The following is an 18,405-nucleotide window of genomic DNA, read 5'->3' on the forward strand; positions in this document are numbered from 1 at the left end:
TGCAATGTTTGCTAGAAAACATTTCTTGGCCACAATAACCCCATGCAGCGCTACAGGCTGGTGACAGAGTGGCTGGAAAGGTCCCCAGTGGAAAAGGACCTGGGGGTGCTGGTCAACAGCCAGTGAACATGAGCCAGCAGTGTGCCCAGGTGGCCAAGAAGGTCAATGGCATCCTGCCCTGTATCAGAAATAGCATGGCCAGCAGAACTAGGGAAGTGATTGTCCCTCTGTACTTGGCACTGGTGAGGCCATACTTCGAGGACTGTGTCCAGTTCCAGGCCCCTCAATTCAGGAAGGACACTGAGGTACTGGAGTGTGTCCAGAGAAGGGCAATGAAGCTGGTGAAGGGTCTGTAACACAAGTTTTATGGGAGTAGCTGAGGGAGCTGGGCTTCCGTGGAGAAGAGGAGGCCCAGGGGTAACTTTATCACTCTCTACAACTACTTTGAAAGGAGGTTGTAGCCAGGTGGGGGTCAGCCTCCCAGGCCACCAGCAACAGGATGAGAGGACATAGCCTCAAGCTGTGCCAGGGGAGGTTTAGGTTGGACATTAGGAGGAATGTATGCACAGAAAGGGTGATTAGACATTGGAATGGACTGCTCAGGGTGTCACCATCCGTGGAGGTGTTTAGGAGAGACTGGATGTGGCACTTAGTGCCATGGTCTAGTTGACAGGGTAGTGTTTGGTCATAGGTTGGACTCAATGATCTTAGAGGACTTTTCCAACCTAATTGATTCTGTGATTCTTTGATTCTGTGATCTTCCATTTATCTGCATATTGAAATCTGAACTGTCTTACATCAATGGAAATCATTTGTCAAGGTTTCTGTTTGAAATCAGAAGGTCTGTGTTATGTGTGTAGGTACTTTAACTGTGGATGTGTAACTTAGTGGCACTGCTGAACATTTTTGGAGCACTTTTTCTCTTAACTGTGAAAACTATTATTATTCTTATTCTAATGTTATAGTGTTAGAGCTATGAAAAAATGAAGATAACTAGTTTGTGCCTTGGTGAAAAAAAATCCTGCCACCATTTGTGTCCTCTTTATCTTATCCTCTTACAATTTTTCTGTAGGGTTTATGCTTTATGTTTTGGTTTTGGGTCTCCTTGTAAGCCTTTGGATAATCGAAAGAGAAGAAAAAAAACTTTTCTAGCTTATTTAGGCAAATAGTCATTCATTAGGTCAGATTTGTTGAAGCAGCTAAAGAACAATCTACTTGTGAGTCCCTTCACCAGCCTCGTTGCTCTTCTCTGGACCTGCTCCAGCACCTCAATATCCTTCCTGAACTGAGGGGCCCAGAACTGGACACAGTACTGCAGGTGTGGCCTCACCAGTGCTGAGTACAGGGGAAGAATCACTTCCCTGGACCTGCTGACTACACTGTTCCTGATCCAGGCCAGGATGCCATTGGCCGCCTTGGCCACCTAGCTTTTCTTACTGTGCTTTGAAGAGCTCAGTGGGACCTCAGTTCTTACTTGTGGCACCTGGCTCCTCCATTAAGTGCTGTGGGAAGGCTGGCTGGGAGCCTTGCCTTCTCATCAGCAGTAGCATCAGAGGGTCTGGGATATCTTGTTCTTGTTACAGCCAGGGACTCTTGAATCATAGCACTAAACTCAGCAGAAGCTATTCAGAGTCTGCGAGGGGGGGAAGATTTTTCTTCCCTGATTTAGAGGCAGAGTTGACCTCAAATTTTGCGAAGTAAGCAGAGAGATCTCTCAGGTGAGAGGCAGGTTCTTGACTTCAAAGCCAGCAAAGGCTTCCAGACCACAGGAGTCCCACTGAAATCAGATGAGGGGCTGCAAGATGGTGATAGAAACAGTATCTTATTGACATCCATTTTTGTCCCATGTGCTTTGTTAGTTTGAATCAGGTACAGACACTGAGGGGGACACTGATGGGAAGGATTTGAACAGTCTCACGTGTTTGTTTCCTAGCCTTGGGGATGGACCAAGCTTTAAAAGCTCCTAGTTAATGTTTCAAAATGCTTAATGTTACTTCCAAATAGAAGAATAAGGCTCACACTCCTGACTGCCCAATCATCATACCATGGAAAACAGCAAATAATGCATTGCTGAATGTGGTAGTGGTGCTGCATGAATTGCTTTTACATCTTCATAATCTACACCTAGCAGAATAAATTACTGCTATTGTAGCCATAGTTTGCAATGAGTAGGGTCTACTGAATAGGATCTCTTTTTTTTGTTTGTTTTATGTAATTATACCTAACAAAAAAGCCAGAACTTTCATATAAAAATCTTCAAATGAAGATATTTTTATATGTAATGGAGCTTTATATGTAATGGATTTTAATTTTTTTCTTAAGTACATATTTGTCTTTAATTTTATTGGTGTTCCTTTTAAATGTAGATTGAAGAGCCATAAAGAATTCTTTTAACACTATACCTACAACTTTAAGTAGGAAAAGTTTAAAAAAAAATCCAAAAAATGACCCTGTAATAAATTAATAAGCAACAGACATGATATCTTGCCTTTAGCTTCTGAAATATTTGTCTGCATGCTGTAAAATGAAGTTAAAATTATTAGTTGCCTGGAGTAAGTGTGGGCAGTTACACTGTGCATTTGTTGTGTGAGCAAGGATGCCAAATGAACAAGTGAGCCATCAAAGACTTGGCATTGCCAACGCTGGCTGTTAGCTGGAATGGCCATACCTCCCTCTTGTCAAAGACTGATACTGTGTGCAGCAGGACCACCTGGTGTTTCACTTCCTAAATCTCTAGCGTTTTGCTGTACATCCTGACTCCCACAGTCTCCCTTGAGCTGGTCTGTCACAGCCCAAAGAGCAGGTCCTGCCTGGGCTGGTTGTGATCATGTGCCCTTTGCCAGGATGGTCATTAGAGCTGATCTGTTGACAGTTGAGCAGATCTGCTGACTCCTAACTCTTATGCAGTTACAATAGATCAGTGCTGGGCAGCAGAGAACACATCACTCTTTTCTGTCTCAAATTCCTCTGGGGCATTTGAAACAAATTTCTTCCTCTTACGAAGACACGTTCATCTGTAGTACGTAAGGGATTGCTGACTGGCTGGTTTGCAAGCAGAGTGGCTGATCTGCAGCGGTGGCCTTGGCTGCTGCCTTTGCAATGATTGTGCATGCATAGAGTGATCTATGGAGATGTAACAACCTTTTTTTCCAGGTTGGCATTTTCTTCTCTGCGTGTCAAACATAGTAACACCTAAGCATGTATGATCTCCCTCTGAAGTTAAATCAGTTTAACCCAATGCAATGTGTGTGTGTTTTTTTGCAGGTTAAAATCAAATACGCTGGTATTGATTAAACAACCACAGAGATTATGGACATTAGAAGTGGGGAGCAGGTTCTGCTATTGTGTTTCTCATTGGGGTTTATTTTTCGCTCCAAGAGCTTTTTGCCTTCTGCAGCATAGAAGAGCACCTTGGAGCTTGTTGGAAGAAGCATCAGTGACATTTATAATGGGACATCTTTGGCTGCTGCTCTCCCTGTGATGAGTGGGCTGTGCTGGGCTGGTGTGGACAAGGAACCAGTGACTCAGCTGATGAGGTTCCCCTGAAGCTTTTCAGTAATGAAATTCTTGGCTAGGAGAAGACTGCAGTACAATGCAGTTATTGTTTCCTTTAAAAAGTCATTTAGGAACTGAAATCACCCTCTTTTCCCTCTCAATGATTAGCAATCCTGAGTGTACAGAGAAGTGTACAGTATTTTTGTCACCAGAAATGAATTTTTAAACCCCAGGTGTGTTTGTTAATGCTTAGTATACTTTCTCAAAGACCCTTCAAAACTTTTGGAAAGTGTGCACCCAAGTGTTACAGCCTCACAGACGGAACAAGAAGCCTCACTGTGGGCAAACTTTGCATTTTCACCTGTAATGAGTTTGTCAGTGCTGAGGCTTGTCCCATCTCCTGAAGCTCATGAGACTGAGACAGAGCCATGTAAGTCCAGGCAGTTAAACAGATGTAGAAAAGTGGGATAGCAAGCACAGTATTTTGTAAATAATTAGGTGGAAATTATTCACTTTCACTTCCCTGTGTTTCAGCATTATGGCATTAGTTCAAGCTGAAAGCAATATAGTTCTGGCTATCATTCCACTTACTTTCCTCATTGTATTTTGTTACTGCCTCTACAGATTATTAATAAACCATAAATTATTCTCCTACTAATTCTCCTAATGGCTATTATTTTCTTTTTCACTTTGATGCATATTTTCTCCTTTAGAAGGGAGTTGTATTTGTTAGTTTACCAAATGGAAGAACAAGAGATTGTCTGTGAATATCAAAACAGTGCATTAATCACCATTAAAACAAAATCCCAAGTGTCCACAGTTTTTGCAGGACTTTGTGTCGGCAGATTTCCTTGCTTATTACAGCATCATCAATTGTCAGCATCCTCTCTCAGCAGTTTTTATTTTGTGAAATTTGTACGGCAATGTCTTTTTATTGGCAAAGCCATGTTTCATTCATTATCTTACCTGCATAAGGGACAACACAAGTACATTCTGTACCAACTGTGTGTCTACAGGTGTAGTTTTTTCCCTGCCTGCCTGCATCTCTGTGATCTGGCATCAGTTCTGTCAATGACTTCAAATGAGTAGGTAGCTGTTGGTTCTACCAGGAAGCCTTTTTCAACATATCCCTGCCTTTCGTTTTCCAGTTTATGTCTGCGACTGGATGGAGACACTTAGAAGTTGCTGGAGAAGTCCCGTTCTATAAAGTTCCCCTTCTCTGTTAGGTTGGGAGTGACCTTATTTTTATCCTTGAAGCTTGAGTTATGAAGGAGGTTATTAAGTTGACTGATGTCCTGCCATTATTGCCCATTTTTTTTCCAGCCTGGCCTTCTGTTAGTTTCCACTTCTTGCCAATGCAAAAATTGGTTTTGGGCCATGAGAAGGTAAATTGTCTCAAATTATAAAATTTATATCTGAAATTAGTTAACTTCTTTGTTAATACTAAGGATGAAGAAGAAATTGTCCTTTGCTGGATTTGCAAAAAAATAGTTCCACTGTGAAACACTCTGAAGGAAGGAGAGCTGTACAGTGAGCCCAGCCTCTCTTCCTAGGGATAGTGATTGTACAAGATAGTTTTGATTTGGTCTCAACTTCACTCCTCAAAACTGTACTCATTATCTTGTCTATTCCTTAATATAGATAGCCTGTTTAAGTAAATGACATCACCCTGGAACATGTGCACTCAGATTACAAGCCACTGTCATGCCTGATTGCAGATGTAACCACAAAAATAGACAAAAATGAACTGTCCATTCTCTCAGTTGTTGTGTATCTCACCACATACGTTGTTATTTTCCTTGTTTTTTAGCTGTATGTTATGTATGATTTTTTAGAGAAGCTCCATTTTGTTTTTCCTTTCCTGTGTAAAAAGTATTTTCTTGGGGGAATTTTAAAATGAGAAGCTTACTACTTTAAAAGACAAATGGTTTGTCAAGCTTTTTCCCAGAGGAGTTCCAACATGCAAGAGACCAGCCTGTCTAAGAACTGAGTTTGTTATGGAATGCTTTTAAAATTAAGCTGCTAAAATTTCACCATCAAAACTTGAATTTGCAATCTGCAAATCTTGTGAAGGGTACACTTATTTTGGCACAACTGCACTGCTGGGTTTTTACCATATCTGTACATATTTACATATATATGTGCATACATATAGAGTTGTATGTATACACACACCCACCTCACAAATACACATACTTATTTAACAAAGAAAATATGTACACATATATATGAATTTTTCTGAAGAGTTAGCATTTATTGATTTTATGTTTCTTTGGAGAAATTTTATTACAAAAAATAAAAGGAGATGTAACAGTACACATGAAAGCAAACAAAGCAGTGTTCAATCTCAGTCCTTACTTCCCTGATTGGTAATTGCTAATGATGTCCCTGCTGCAAAACTTGGGGTTGTCTTTTATGCATTCATGCCTTCAGAGTATCCTTACTGTGCTTTCAGGATATGAGGCAACTATTCATAATAGCATAATACTTGCAATCAGATCATGTTCTGGAAAATAATGTTGCTAGAAGAAAAAACATTTGGCTTGAAATCTTATGTACTTACCTTGTTGTAAGTTGTTACCAGTTGTAACCTGCTATTATTTGTCATTGAGAAGAAAGATGCAGTGGAAATCTGAAAAGAGTCTGCTTTTGTCTTTGTATCTCCTTGCTTGTTTTTCTCCCTCTTTTAAGTAGTTGCTGCATGATGATGAGAAGATGGCTTATGTAAAATGTTGCTGTGCTGATAAAAATGGTCCATGACATGATGATGCATTTATGATACAGGTACCTGGAGCTGGAAAGCAGTGGTCATCGAAATGAAATCAGGTTGCATTATCGTTCAGGCAGTCATCGCTCCCACACAGAAGTATTCCCATACATTTTGGCAGATGATAAATGGCACAGACTTTCCATAGCAATCAGTGCCTCTCACTTGATTTTACACGTGGACTGCAATAAGTAAGTAAAGAGTGTTGTTTTACAAGAATTTGTCACACTTTGAATATTCCAGCTCTGGGTAAATTGAATGATAACATCTTGGGACTATACTTTTCCTTTCCTTTTCAGAATTTATGAAAGAGTTGTGGAGAAGCCTTTCATGAACTTGCCTTTGGGTACAACCTTTTGGCTGGGACAGAGGAATATTGCACATGGTTATTTTAAGGTATACATTCCCTGAAAGGAAAGGAGTGAACTGAAATAAAATTATTAAGGAATTGAAGCATCTTTCATATGGTGTGATTCTGAGACGGGTGGGATTGTTCAGCCTGGAGAAGAGAAGGTTCAGGAGGTATCGGGGGAATCGCTCTGAATGTCCCATGCTTCCTTCTTCTAGCCCCAGCTTTAAATGCTGTGCGTTACAGCATATCATCTGGAATATGACCCCTTTTTTGGTCGGGTGGGATCAGCTGTCCCAACTGTGTCTCTCCCAACTCCTTTTGCACCATCAACCTCCTCGCTGGTGGGTCGGTATGAAAAGCAGAAAAGGCCTTGTTCCTGTGTAAATTCTGCTGAGCAATAGCTAAAACATCCCTATGTTATCAGCACTGTTTTCAGCACAAATCCCAAACATAGGCTCATACTGTGAAGAAAATTAACTCTACTCCCGCCAAAACCAGCACAAAATCATTAAGGATTGACGTGAATGTATTTTTCCTGACTCTCATTTTTTTAATCTTCAGATCTATTTAAGAGTTATAGCTTAGTAAAAAATTTGCATTTTATTTAAAAGTAACTGAAACTGCACCTGTTTTGAATTACTTTTAAAGGTCATTTTCAAGCTTTACTGCTGTGTCTAACTAAAAATAACAATGAATTCAAAACCACCAAACTTCTGCCACATAATTACATCTTGACATTTAATCTCATGTCTTTAAAAATTATTCAGTATGTCTGTACATCCATCTATTTTAGTTTGTTTATTTTCTATCACTGAATTGGGCCCAGGCAAGAAGCTTTTTATTCATAAATGTTGTTTTTATCAGGTAGCTTTTCTGCGTGGACTTTAATGTTTTACATGGTGAATGGAAAACATAATTTTGACAGGTAAAAATAATATATCCTTTTTTTTTCTCTCCACTTACACATAGGGCATAATGCAAGATGTGCAATTACTTGTCATGCCTCAAGGATTTATTTCTCAATGCCCAGACCTTAATCGCAGTAAGTCTATTAATTCTTGTATCGTAAAATGAGAGGTGTTCTTTGTGCCTTCTTTCTATCCTACAAGCTTTCTTAAACCCTTGAATTTTAAGTGTATTGTCAACTTTGGTGTGATTGAACCTATTGTGAATACATCTTTGTTTGGTTTTTGATTAAAGCACTGATTTTATTATTCTAGCATGCCCAACTTGTAATGACTTCCATGGACTTGTGCAGAAAATTATGGAACTGCAAGACATCTTAGCCAAAACATCAGCTAAGGTAATGTTTATTAGGACTCAAGTCATGGGAGAAATTAGGACTATCAGTCCTAAATTGCTGTCTTTGTAGATTTTTCATGCTTATATGGGGATGTGCACATGAGTGTGTGTAAAACATCCCTGCATGGTGTATTATGTCTTTATATAGCCATGCCTAGTGTCTCTACATACAGATTCCCAGTTCAGAGAGTTTTCTTGTGTTTTAATATTTTTATAGAATTGTGTATTTTAATAGTAGACAGTATCTAAGTCCCTGAGCAAGGAAAGGGCTCAGAGATATCCAAACTCTATTAAGCTAATAAATCAATAAACCTAGAATGAAATAGGTAATTGTGTTTTTAGTGTTTATTGCAGCAAGACTTACCAAGACTTTTCTAGACCTGAGCTGCCAAAGGCATGTTCAGACAAAATATATGCAAGGCAAGGAATTAAGAATCCAAAGCAGGACTTTCTTCTTTCTTTCCTGTAGAATCCAAAACCATTCATGTCTGCCAGTGAAAATAGACTAGTCTTCTGATTTTAAATGACAGTTCTTTAGATATCAGCAGGAATGCTATTACCTGACTGATTCAATACACAAATGTTAAAAATGCTTTGGCTGAAGTGCAGAAACAATTGCTAACATGTTGGTTTGGAGCTTTACAATTTGCAAATTGGCCACTCTACTCAAGTTTTGGTCTTTTGCCCTCTAACCTACTGTCTGCAAGGACTTAATGTAGAGCAAGATTCTTGATCAGTTCACACATACGAAGGTGAGAAATAAGGGAGCTGTATCCATCCTGACCTACTCATTTTGTTTCATGATGGCTCTGATGTGATGATGATGAGAAAGATGAAGTGCATTGTGTCTTACTTCTTGATTTCCGTCTCTGAATGACTTATGGTTTAATCATATTTAACAATAACTGTTTTAGTGTCTTTGACTGCATTTCCCTACGTGTATTCTCTCATCTGCATTCTCTATGATAAGGGGGATAGTTTGAATTCTGTTTTTACTAAGGTGAAAACAAATTCAAAACTTTTTTCTGAACTATACAGTTGTCTCAAGCTGAACAGAGGATGAACAAGTTGGATCAGTGCTACTGTGAAAGGACATGCACAATGAAAGGCACGACTTACAGAGAGTTTGAATCCTGGACGGATGGCTGTAAGAACTGCACTTGCATGGTATGGCTACAGTTAGAGTGGAGAGTCAGGAACTCCAGTGTTTCCTCTGATTAGTTTTATTGAAGCAAATAATGAGAACTTCCAGATGTATGCTAGGTAATAACAACGAAGTGCTTTAATACTTGATCTAAATCTAAGGAATAGTATTGATAAATTGTGGTGGGTTCACCTTGGCTGAACACCAGGTGCCCACCCAGCCGCTCTATCCCTCCCATTCCCAGCAGCACAGGGGAGAGAGTAAGGTGGGAAAAGAAAACAAAACAAATCGTGGGTTGCGATAAGGCAGTTTATATTTGTGCAAAAAAAGAAAGCAAAGGCAGCGTGTGCACACACAAAGCAGGAGCTAGCAGTTAATCTCTACTTCCCATAAGCAGCTGTGGTGGTTTGAAAAACACAGGAATTTCAAAAAGGCCAATTTAAAGGGGTTGTTACGATTTGTTCTAACTGTGAAAGGGAAGAAGTTTTCAGACACATACAACTTGGTATTAGGGGAAGGGAAATATTTACAAGTTTATTTACATACATATATATATATAACAACTTAACTATTTCTACAGTAAAATAATATATTACATTAGATTAAGTCTCTCCTTTCTTTTAAAAAGAGTCCAAGAAGAAAGAAGAAGTCCTTTTTTTCACTTTCAAACTATAATTCTTCTAAATTAATTTCTTGTGGCACTATTAAGTGTCTATTATCTTGTCTTTATCCCCTGTTTTTACTTCGTGGAAATCCCAGCTCCCTCGAGCCTGAGCCTTCGGGGAGCTTCTTTGAAGATTTCACTCCTCCTCGGGGTAAAAAAATTTTAAGGGTTCTTAGTTCAGTTCTTACCCTAGAATTGACTCCAACCAATTCACTGGTGCTGCTGACCTTTTGCAGGGGGCCTCTCTGTTCCGAGCTGTTGTGATAGCTCAGGCTACTCCTCTGCAGAAGTTTGTTCCGTGGCTGCCTCCACCTCAGAATTCATGGCTGAGCAGCTCGGCTTGCTCCGACCACCCCTTGCTGGCTCAGTTCCAGCACTGTCTGTGCTCGGTTGCAGGTTTCTGCCTGGCTGATTGAACATTTTGCTGTCGGTTTTCTCCCCCATCTCTGCGAAGTGGAGTAAATTCGACCTGGAGGCCTTCCTTGATCCTTCGGGGTCCTCCTTGGTCATCGGTTTCAGCGGGGGGGGGGGGGGGGGGAGCTCCACTGCATGGCTGGCTGCTCCTGACCCAGCTGGCAGGAGCCAGGGGGCAGAGGCCCCCCGGCCCTGGGCCATACCAAGCACTAGCCACGCCGTCCAGAATTAACCCCTTCTCTTCCGTTTCTGTGAACGTGTAACTTCCACAAGAGCATACAGGCTGTTAATTGGTTCAGTATGAAAAACAATACCTCCTGAGGAAAAGCCTTTTTCAAACCACCTCAGCAGCAATGGTTGGCCACTTTTCTGAGAAGCAGGGCTCCAGAACACGTATGATTGTCAGCAGGCAGCCATCAGACACAATGAGTACCTCCAGTCCTGCTCCTTGCCTCAGCTTTTATATCTGGGTTGACGTCATGTGGTATGGAATATCCCCTTGGTCATCCCCATATAGACCACCAAAAAGACTGTAGTGGGTTGACCCTGGTACCCACTAAATGTACCAGTTACCCACTAAAGCCACTCTCTCACTTTTCTCTGCAACTGGACAGAGGAGAGAGAAAAAAAAATAGCTAGGAATTCATGAGTAGAGATAAGAGCTGGGAGAGGTCAGTAACTGGTTACTTTCACAGGCAAAACAAGAATCAAAGTGGGGATAATACTTACATTTATTACTAACAGGATAAGAGCCAAAGAGTGAGAAATAAAACAGTCTTAAAAACACATTCCCCCCACCCCTCCTTCCTTCCATGTTCTCCCTCCTCCTCTCCAGCGGTGCAGGGGGACGGGGAATGGGGGTTACAGTCAGTTGTTGTTTCTGCTGCTGCTCAGGGAGAGGAGTCCTTCCCCTTCTCCCATGGGGTCCCTCCCACAGGAGACAGTCCTTGATGGGCCTCTCTGGCATGAGTCCATCCCTCAGGCAGCAGTTCCTCTCAAAATGCTGTCCCGTGGGTCACTCCTCCATGGGGTGCAGTCCTTCATGAATGAGCTGTACCAGTGTGGGTCCCCTGCAGGGGCCACAAGTCCTGCCCGGGAAAAACCTGCTCCAGGGTGGGCTTCCCTCTCCACGGGCTGCAGGTCTCTGGCAGGACCCCACTCCATCCTGGACCTCCCACGGGGTCACAGCTTCCTTCATGCATCCACCTGCTCCAGCATGGGCTCCTCCATGGGCTGCAGGGGGGTCTCTGCACCCTGATGGTCCTCCATGGGCTGCAGGGGCAGACCATGGTCTTCACCACAGGCTACAGGAGCCTCAGCTCCAGTGCTTGGAGCATCTCCTCCCCCTCCTTCTGCACTGACCTTAGTGTCTACCTTGTTATTCCCATGTTCTCACTCTGCTCTTCCCTGGCTGCAATTTTCTTCTGTGCAAATATCTTTTGGTTTTAGATATGTTATCACAGAGGTGTTACTGTTACTTCTAATTGACTCGGCCTTGGCCAGCGACAGGAAGTCTGTGCTGGAGCTGGCTGGCATTGGCTCCACAGGACAGGGAGCTTCTAATGGAAGCCACCCCTGTAGCCCCCCCACTACCAAAACCCAGCCGCAGAAACACACTACATAAATATATTTTCCTACTGTTTCAGTAGTGGTAGTATGTGTATTTCCTGTATTTCGTGTTACCATATGCAGATGCTATGTGATATACTTAGCTATCATGTTATTCCCTTGCACTGAGTTGCAAATGGTTTCTCTGGATAATTGATTCTCTGCTTTTTGTCACTATAAACACAGTCTTTTTCCTGGCAAATGATTTAATAGATCCCTTGTGTCTGATTCCCTTTGGTTGCCTTTGGTTACATCTCAGTAAGCAATAAAGAGTAAAATGTCAGGGTCATATGTAAGCTCTGTTATATTACAAATGAAAAAGATTTGGTGGATGGAAGGTTCCCAGAGGTATCACAACTCCAGAAGTGATTGCAAGTATCCTTTCAGGTACCAAACCATGGCATCTGTGTTATTGTCCATTCATGTAAAACTCATTCATTTCATTTGAACTCATTAAATGCCTAATCCAAAGGCCATTAGAAATCAGTGAAAAGGCTGTTGTCTGTACTGCACCTTAGATTGATTTGCTGCTATCTATAATTTGCTAAATGGGTCTCTTAAAGCTTAATATTTTTTTGATCTTTATATTTCTGAAGGGATATTAATTTCGCTTTTGGTATTTTATGGTATCAATTCTGGCTGATACATATTTAAAATTCTTTGAATTTAGTATTAAATGCATTACATATTTTTGTCTTAGATTTTTCTTGCAGCTATAATATTATTACCTTTTTAGAAATATATTGTCTCACATAAAAATCAGAAGGCAGAGTATTATCTGTGAAATTGTTATTTCACAGTAATCTGTCTGCCAATCAACAAAAAACCTGAATGTTTTGCCTCCAAATAGATTTGCCTCTTAAAAAAAAAGGGATCATTATCATTTCAAAGAACACATGATTCATATCTAAAAGATTGTATGTGTGACATTCTAAAAGTATAGTTTCTGTTCATTTAGTTATTAAAAGATCTGTGTTGAAATGTCTTTTTCGGTGTTGTTAGAGAATTCATTGCATTTAAAAATAGATTTTTCAAGTTGAGAACATCGCTGCTATTGCTAAATATAACTACCAGTTAAGCACCTTTTATTCTTCTAGAACGGTACGGTGCAGTGCGAGGCTTTGATTTGCCCCCTTGCTGACTGTCCACTTAATTCTGCCCTGACCTATGTGGATGGCAAGTGCTGCAAGGAATGTCAATGTAAGTTTTACTGTTGTGCTTTCTTCTAATGAATACTTTGAAATCTTAAGGAATATGAATCTTTCTGTAGATACGTCAGTAAAAGAACTGGTCAGGGAATTAAATATTTGGGTTGAGGAATTGGGGAACTTAGACTTCTCTGAAGTATTCTGGGAAATTGATAACCAGAAGATTTTAATTTTTCATTTTGGGATATTTTGTTTCATTTTAGTTGTGTTTTTTTTAAGCATAGGTATTTTTTATCAAAGTTTTAAAAGAAAAAAGCTAATTAAAAAGCTTTCTGCATTTGTCTTCCATTGTCTATCTTTTATACCAAACCGAAGTTCAAGAAAAATTGCCTGGTGTCTGTTTTGATCAATGTCTAACACCTTTATCACAAGAAGAGTGTACTTCCAACCTTGTATTGTAGTGCCAGAAATGGAGGTTCAGGTTTAAGATTCTTCTTCTGTAATTAAGGGAAGAGAAAACTCATCCGGACCCAAGAGACCAGCAAAAACCAGACACCTAGAAATGTTCTTTCACAAAAGGTCATAAAAGAATTATACAGGAAAATAAATGAAAGTTATTTAATATTGTCATTTGGGATATATGATTACTTTTTGGGTTTATAGCATTTTGGTTTTGTTGTAAATAGGACCAGAGAAGGGGAATTTTGGTTTATTCACTACTATGACGGACTACACATTGATTACATGTATTCCATATGTGATGGTCAGTTATTATAGACTGTGGTAGAATCCACTATTGAAACTGAGCATGAGATGAACACACTTCTTTATTCTGTAAATGTTGAGATTTTTCTGTGGGGTTTCATCACTCTTCTACTGCATATAAAATTTCTTACAGAGTATAGAGAAATACATAACTGGTTAAAATGACATGTTGTAAGATAAAATTCAGGAAGACGTTTTGTACTCCATTGATCTAGCTCCCACAGGAATTTATTAATATTTAATTGTGTTAGAAGTTACACAAACCATTCCATTTCATGAAACGTTATTAACTTACTCAAGTAGATTAATTCTAATTAAGAGGAAATGAGAATTCAAATACTTTTTTTTAACCAGCTACACAGAATTTCCATGCATATTAGATGACTCAAGGAATTGGTAATTCAGGGGTGTGAGATATGTGGCATTCAAGCCTCTATTTGGCACTATTTGAATCTCTGACCATGTTGGCAGAATTTGAAAACCTGATCCTCTGAAGTATGTTTTTCTAATGTACTGCCTGTGAATTAAGTTGGGTTGTTAATGGGGAAACACTCACATCATATGATGTCTTCCAAAGTTGCTTTTATTAGGAGTCTTGACAAGAGTGAAGAAATGCGAATGAGCATATGGACACTGACCTTGTCATACAGCATTAATACTTCTCCTTCAAATTAAGATACAGTTCTGGTACTGCACACTGTAAAGTTTACTTTGATATTTCCTGTTTGATATTCTTAATATTATGAAAAACGTTGTATCTTTCAGTGTTGTGATTTTTATGCCAGTGCATAATGCAATTTATAACTAACATGCACACATATTACTCTCTTGACAAACTACTCGAAAAATAATTAGATCAGAAAATATAAGTAAAAATTGATTTTGAAAAATTGTTCCTAGTTTCATCTACGTTATTTAAAGTGACTTTTAAATAAATCAAACCATTTTTGAAGTGGCTAAATTCCTGGGACCAAAGGGCGGAGAATGAAAGTTGGAGTCCCATTGACAAGGTAGTTATATTCCAGTGAAAAAGTGGAAGTTAGAGGTAATGGAGATGCAGGACTGTGACTTATTCTTCTGGCCAGCTTGGTGGAAATGCTGAGTTGTCTCTGAGTTCATATATATGTGTCAGCCGTATTCTGTCCTCTTGGTGTCTTCAGCTCAGGGTCTGAGCTGACTGAGGTCAGTGTGCTTGGTGAACATGGCTCTTGCTTGGGGTTGTTTCTGCCAAACTGTTATGTAAGTAGAAGTGCCCAGGCAGTGGCAGCTGTGCCAGCCTTGTGGCCGTGTCTCACTCCGCCAGAGCTAAGTGCTTCCTTTCTCAATTATTCCTTTCTTCTGCTGGTGTTTGAACAAAGTCATCAAAAATCAAAAGAACGAGGTCTGATTTAGTGGCAGCTGGCAGGGAAGAGTTGAGTAGAGCACTTCAGGCTTTTACAGTGGTCAGCAACCAGGCTTTCTGGGTTTTTAATTGTATTTATTTATTTAATTATTTATTTATTAACCCCTAAGTGATCAAAGATAGGGTCATTCTGCTTGGCTTTAGGCATGCAGAATTTGGGAATATAATCTGAAATGACTTCATATACACTAGTAATTAAAATAGCACAGACACAGTTCTACGGCCTTGTGGCTGTGGCACTTGTGGCTCCAATTTACATGGCTAAACTCTCTTCCCCCTCCCCCCAACAGATTATCTGCATGCAGATGGCTGACTCTGATCAAGGCTGTCTCCCCAGCCATGCCTGGCACTGCTTCACAGCATCTTGGCTGATACAGGCCAAAATTGCGCCAATAACGTGTGCTAGCACTCAGACTGCAGGGAGGGTTACAGAACTGTAACCAAGCACTTTCAAGCCTCCTGTCATTTGCTGTTTCACTGACCTATTGTGTATCATTTACTAGTTGTGGACATCAGCAGTTTGGCTCTCTTGATAGCCAGTGAAAGAGAGTGGTGCCTCCAGAGGGCACTTGGTGCTGAGAGGGGCTGGAAGGGATAGGATGAATTGCCTTTCAGAAGTGGACATCTCCTTCCATGGATTGTATAGGAAGCCCAGGTGATTATATTGAATACTGAAGTTTTAGACAGATAAAGTTGTGAAGTTAGTCTTTACATCAGTTACTGTGATGCATATCAGGTGTGTCAGATAGGAATGGAAAGTACTGGATTTTAAAGCCTGGTTCTGTCATTAAGCAGTTATGCTAAGAGACTTTCCCATCCTGCCAAGCCTTGGGAATTGAACTTCAGCCCAGCACTTACATTTTGGACAGTACAGCTTTGTTGCATCTTGTTTGATTATGTTTTTAACACTTCGGAAATTTCAGCACAACTAACTCGTCATGTTTTTCTTAAATGCTTGGTTCAGGGAAGAACATTTAGTAAGGAATGGTTTAGATTTTTTATTTTTTAACTAATGTTGCTTTGACTTTGGTTCTTGTGAGCCAAAGGGAAAAAAACCCACAAAACAAACAACAAACCAAACGCTGACCTTTCTCCCTTAACTCCATACCTTTGTTTGAGGACATTCAGACAATTTGCACTGTTTTGTCTTGTGCGAAGGTCGATGCTGGTAGCATAAGGAATGGCAATGCATGCAAATTATCACTGTGTTTTCTATTAGCTGTAATGGGCTAAAAGAAGCAGCAGTCTTCCAGGGCAGATAAATGGGCCAGTGTTTTGGATATATGTTTCAGCTGAAGACAAGCTATTCAATGCAAAATTCACTCCAGCTACCAAAGCATGTATCTTAGTTCAGTGGGACCTTCCTGAGGAGAATTGTTTGTAGTCAGAAGGCAGAGACTACTTTCTTTGCTATGCTCAATGCAATTGTAAACCTTTCTGAGAAGGTATGTGCAAAAGATCTTTAAACTCTTTTCTCCTCTGCAGAGATAAATGCATTGTATGGTGATAGGCACTGATACGAATTGTGGACAGATTAAGCTCTACTACTGACCCTACAAATATTGCTTTAGACCACAGACTTGGTTTAAGAAGTACAAGGACAGGTTCATTTATTTTAAGTGAATTGTGGAAAGACTGCCAATGTCTTAGTAGCTGAGACAATTGGTGCTTGGTCAGCAAATCTAATTATAGTAATGTTTTTATTAGTCGGTGTATTAACACTGAGGCATCACTTCCAATAGCTATGTGCTATATACATTGTTTTTTTTAAATGCAGGTAATGTATTATTAAAAACTAGCTGATTTTCATTTTTTTAAGGCCAGAAGTGATATTTGTACCAGTATCTCGTGCAATAATTTCCATCACCAAAGACTGATCTCCAGGAGGAAATTGCTGTTTTCTCATCACTGTCCTCCTCCCAGTGACACTGTAGATACTTAGAGACCTAATCCCAAACTATTTAAATCTATCCCAACAGATTCCAGTAGAGGTTAAACTCTGAGTGATTATGCTTAAATCTGCAGGTTGTGATTTTTTCATGCACCTGTTTTTCTTCTGAAACAGGACATTTAATGGGTTTCTGGTGCATTGTAGCCAAATTTACACTCTAACACAAGTCTTTTAAGCAACTGTGTGAGCATAGGCTTGTACTTGTAAGCTGTACCAGCTTACAGTTCTGATGCTAGCAGCCATGGAGAGAAAGTGTGTAAAGGGGTTCTATAACTTGGGAAGAATTTTTTGAACAAAATAATTAAAACAGAAATATGAACATTGTGGCTCTTATGTGTAGGTTTCTGATGCAGCAACCTGTTGTACTTTTAATTTCATGATTAAAATTAAAGGGATTTCCCCTCTTGCTCTTCATGACACACTGTTTTTTCTCAAAAGCTAGACACTCTTCTGCAAGCTCCAGCACTTGTAACCTACTGATGCAGAGAGAAGGAGCTGTGAAAATCCATCTGCTTCTCTTTGTGCAGCAATTGGCCATTGACAAGAGTGCAAAATTTTCATCTAGAAACTTAAGGAATATTGATTAAGCTTACCCTGAAAATCATAATTTATCTGGGTGAATTGAAGCATTGTGGACTTAAGCCTATGCTGCTGTCATGGTTTAACCCCAGCCAGTAACCAAGCACCCTGCAGCCACCCGCTGACTCCCCCGTCATTAAGGTCAGAAAGAATCGGAAGGGTAAAAGCCAGAAAACTCATGAGTTGAAAGACAGATTAATAGGGAAAGCAAAAGCTTCACACACAAGCAAAGCAAAACAAGGAATGAATTCACTGCTTACCATGGGCAGGCAGGTCTTCAGCCATCCCCAGGAGAGCAGGGCCCCATCACACCTAACAGTTATTTGGGAAGACAAATGCTGTCACTCCAAATGTCCCTCCCTACCCTTCTTCTTCCCACAACTTTATATATTAAGCATGATGGCATATGGTATGAAATATCCCTTTGGTCATTTTGGGTCACCTCACCTGCAACCTCCCATGCACCCCCAGTTTCCTTGCCAGCTTGGCAGATATGAGAAGCAGAAAAGGCTTTGGCTTTGTGTAAGCTCTGCTCAGCAATAATGAAAGCATCTCTGTATTATCAGCTCTGTGTTCAGCACAAATCCAAAACACACCCCTATACCGGTCATTGAGAAGAACATTAACTCTACCCCAGCCAAAGCCAGCACAGTTTCTCACCAAGTTTCACCTTCTCACAAAATTGCCGCTTTTTTTCTTGGCTTGCACCTTCTTGCCTTTGGTGACATCCATCAGTAGCAGAGTGGGATGCCAGTCCCTGCCTTGCTTCTCCAGCTCTTGGTGAACTTCTCCTGCATTCAGTGTGGCACAAAGA

General features: G+C 40.3%; 1 protein-coding gene across 2 annotated transcripts in view; it reads left to right on the forward strand.

The window, feature by feature from the left end:
• NELL2 (neural EGFL like 2) overlaps positions 1–18,405 on the forward strand; it is a 135,951-nt gene that overhangs the window by 18,989 nt on the left and 98,557 nt on the right. For both annotated transcript variants that reach the window (XM_064655844.1, XM_064655845.1), the window contains exons 4-9: positions 6,280–6,453; positions 6,562–6,658; positions 7,584–7,656; positions 7,835–7,917; positions 8,955–9,083; positions 12,844–12,946. In XM_064655844.1, coding sequence (XP_064511914.1) covers positions 6,280–6,453; positions 6,562–6,658; positions 7,584–7,656; positions 7,835–7,917; positions 8,955–9,083; positions 12,844–12,946 — 659 coding nt within the window. The remainder of the gene's footprint in view (positions 1–6,279; positions 6,454–6,561; positions 6,659–7,583; positions 7,657–7,834; positions 7,918–8,954; positions 9,084–12,843; positions 12,947–18,405) is intronic.

Source organism: Pseudopipra pipra, chromosome 5 (genome assembly GCF_036250125.1).
Source record: "Pseudopipra pipra isolate bDixPip1 chromosome 5, bDixPip1.hap1, whole genome shotgun sequence".
Classification (NCBI taxonomy): Eukaryota; Metazoa; Chordata; class Aves; order Passeriformes; family Pipridae; genus Pseudopipra; species Pseudopipra pipra.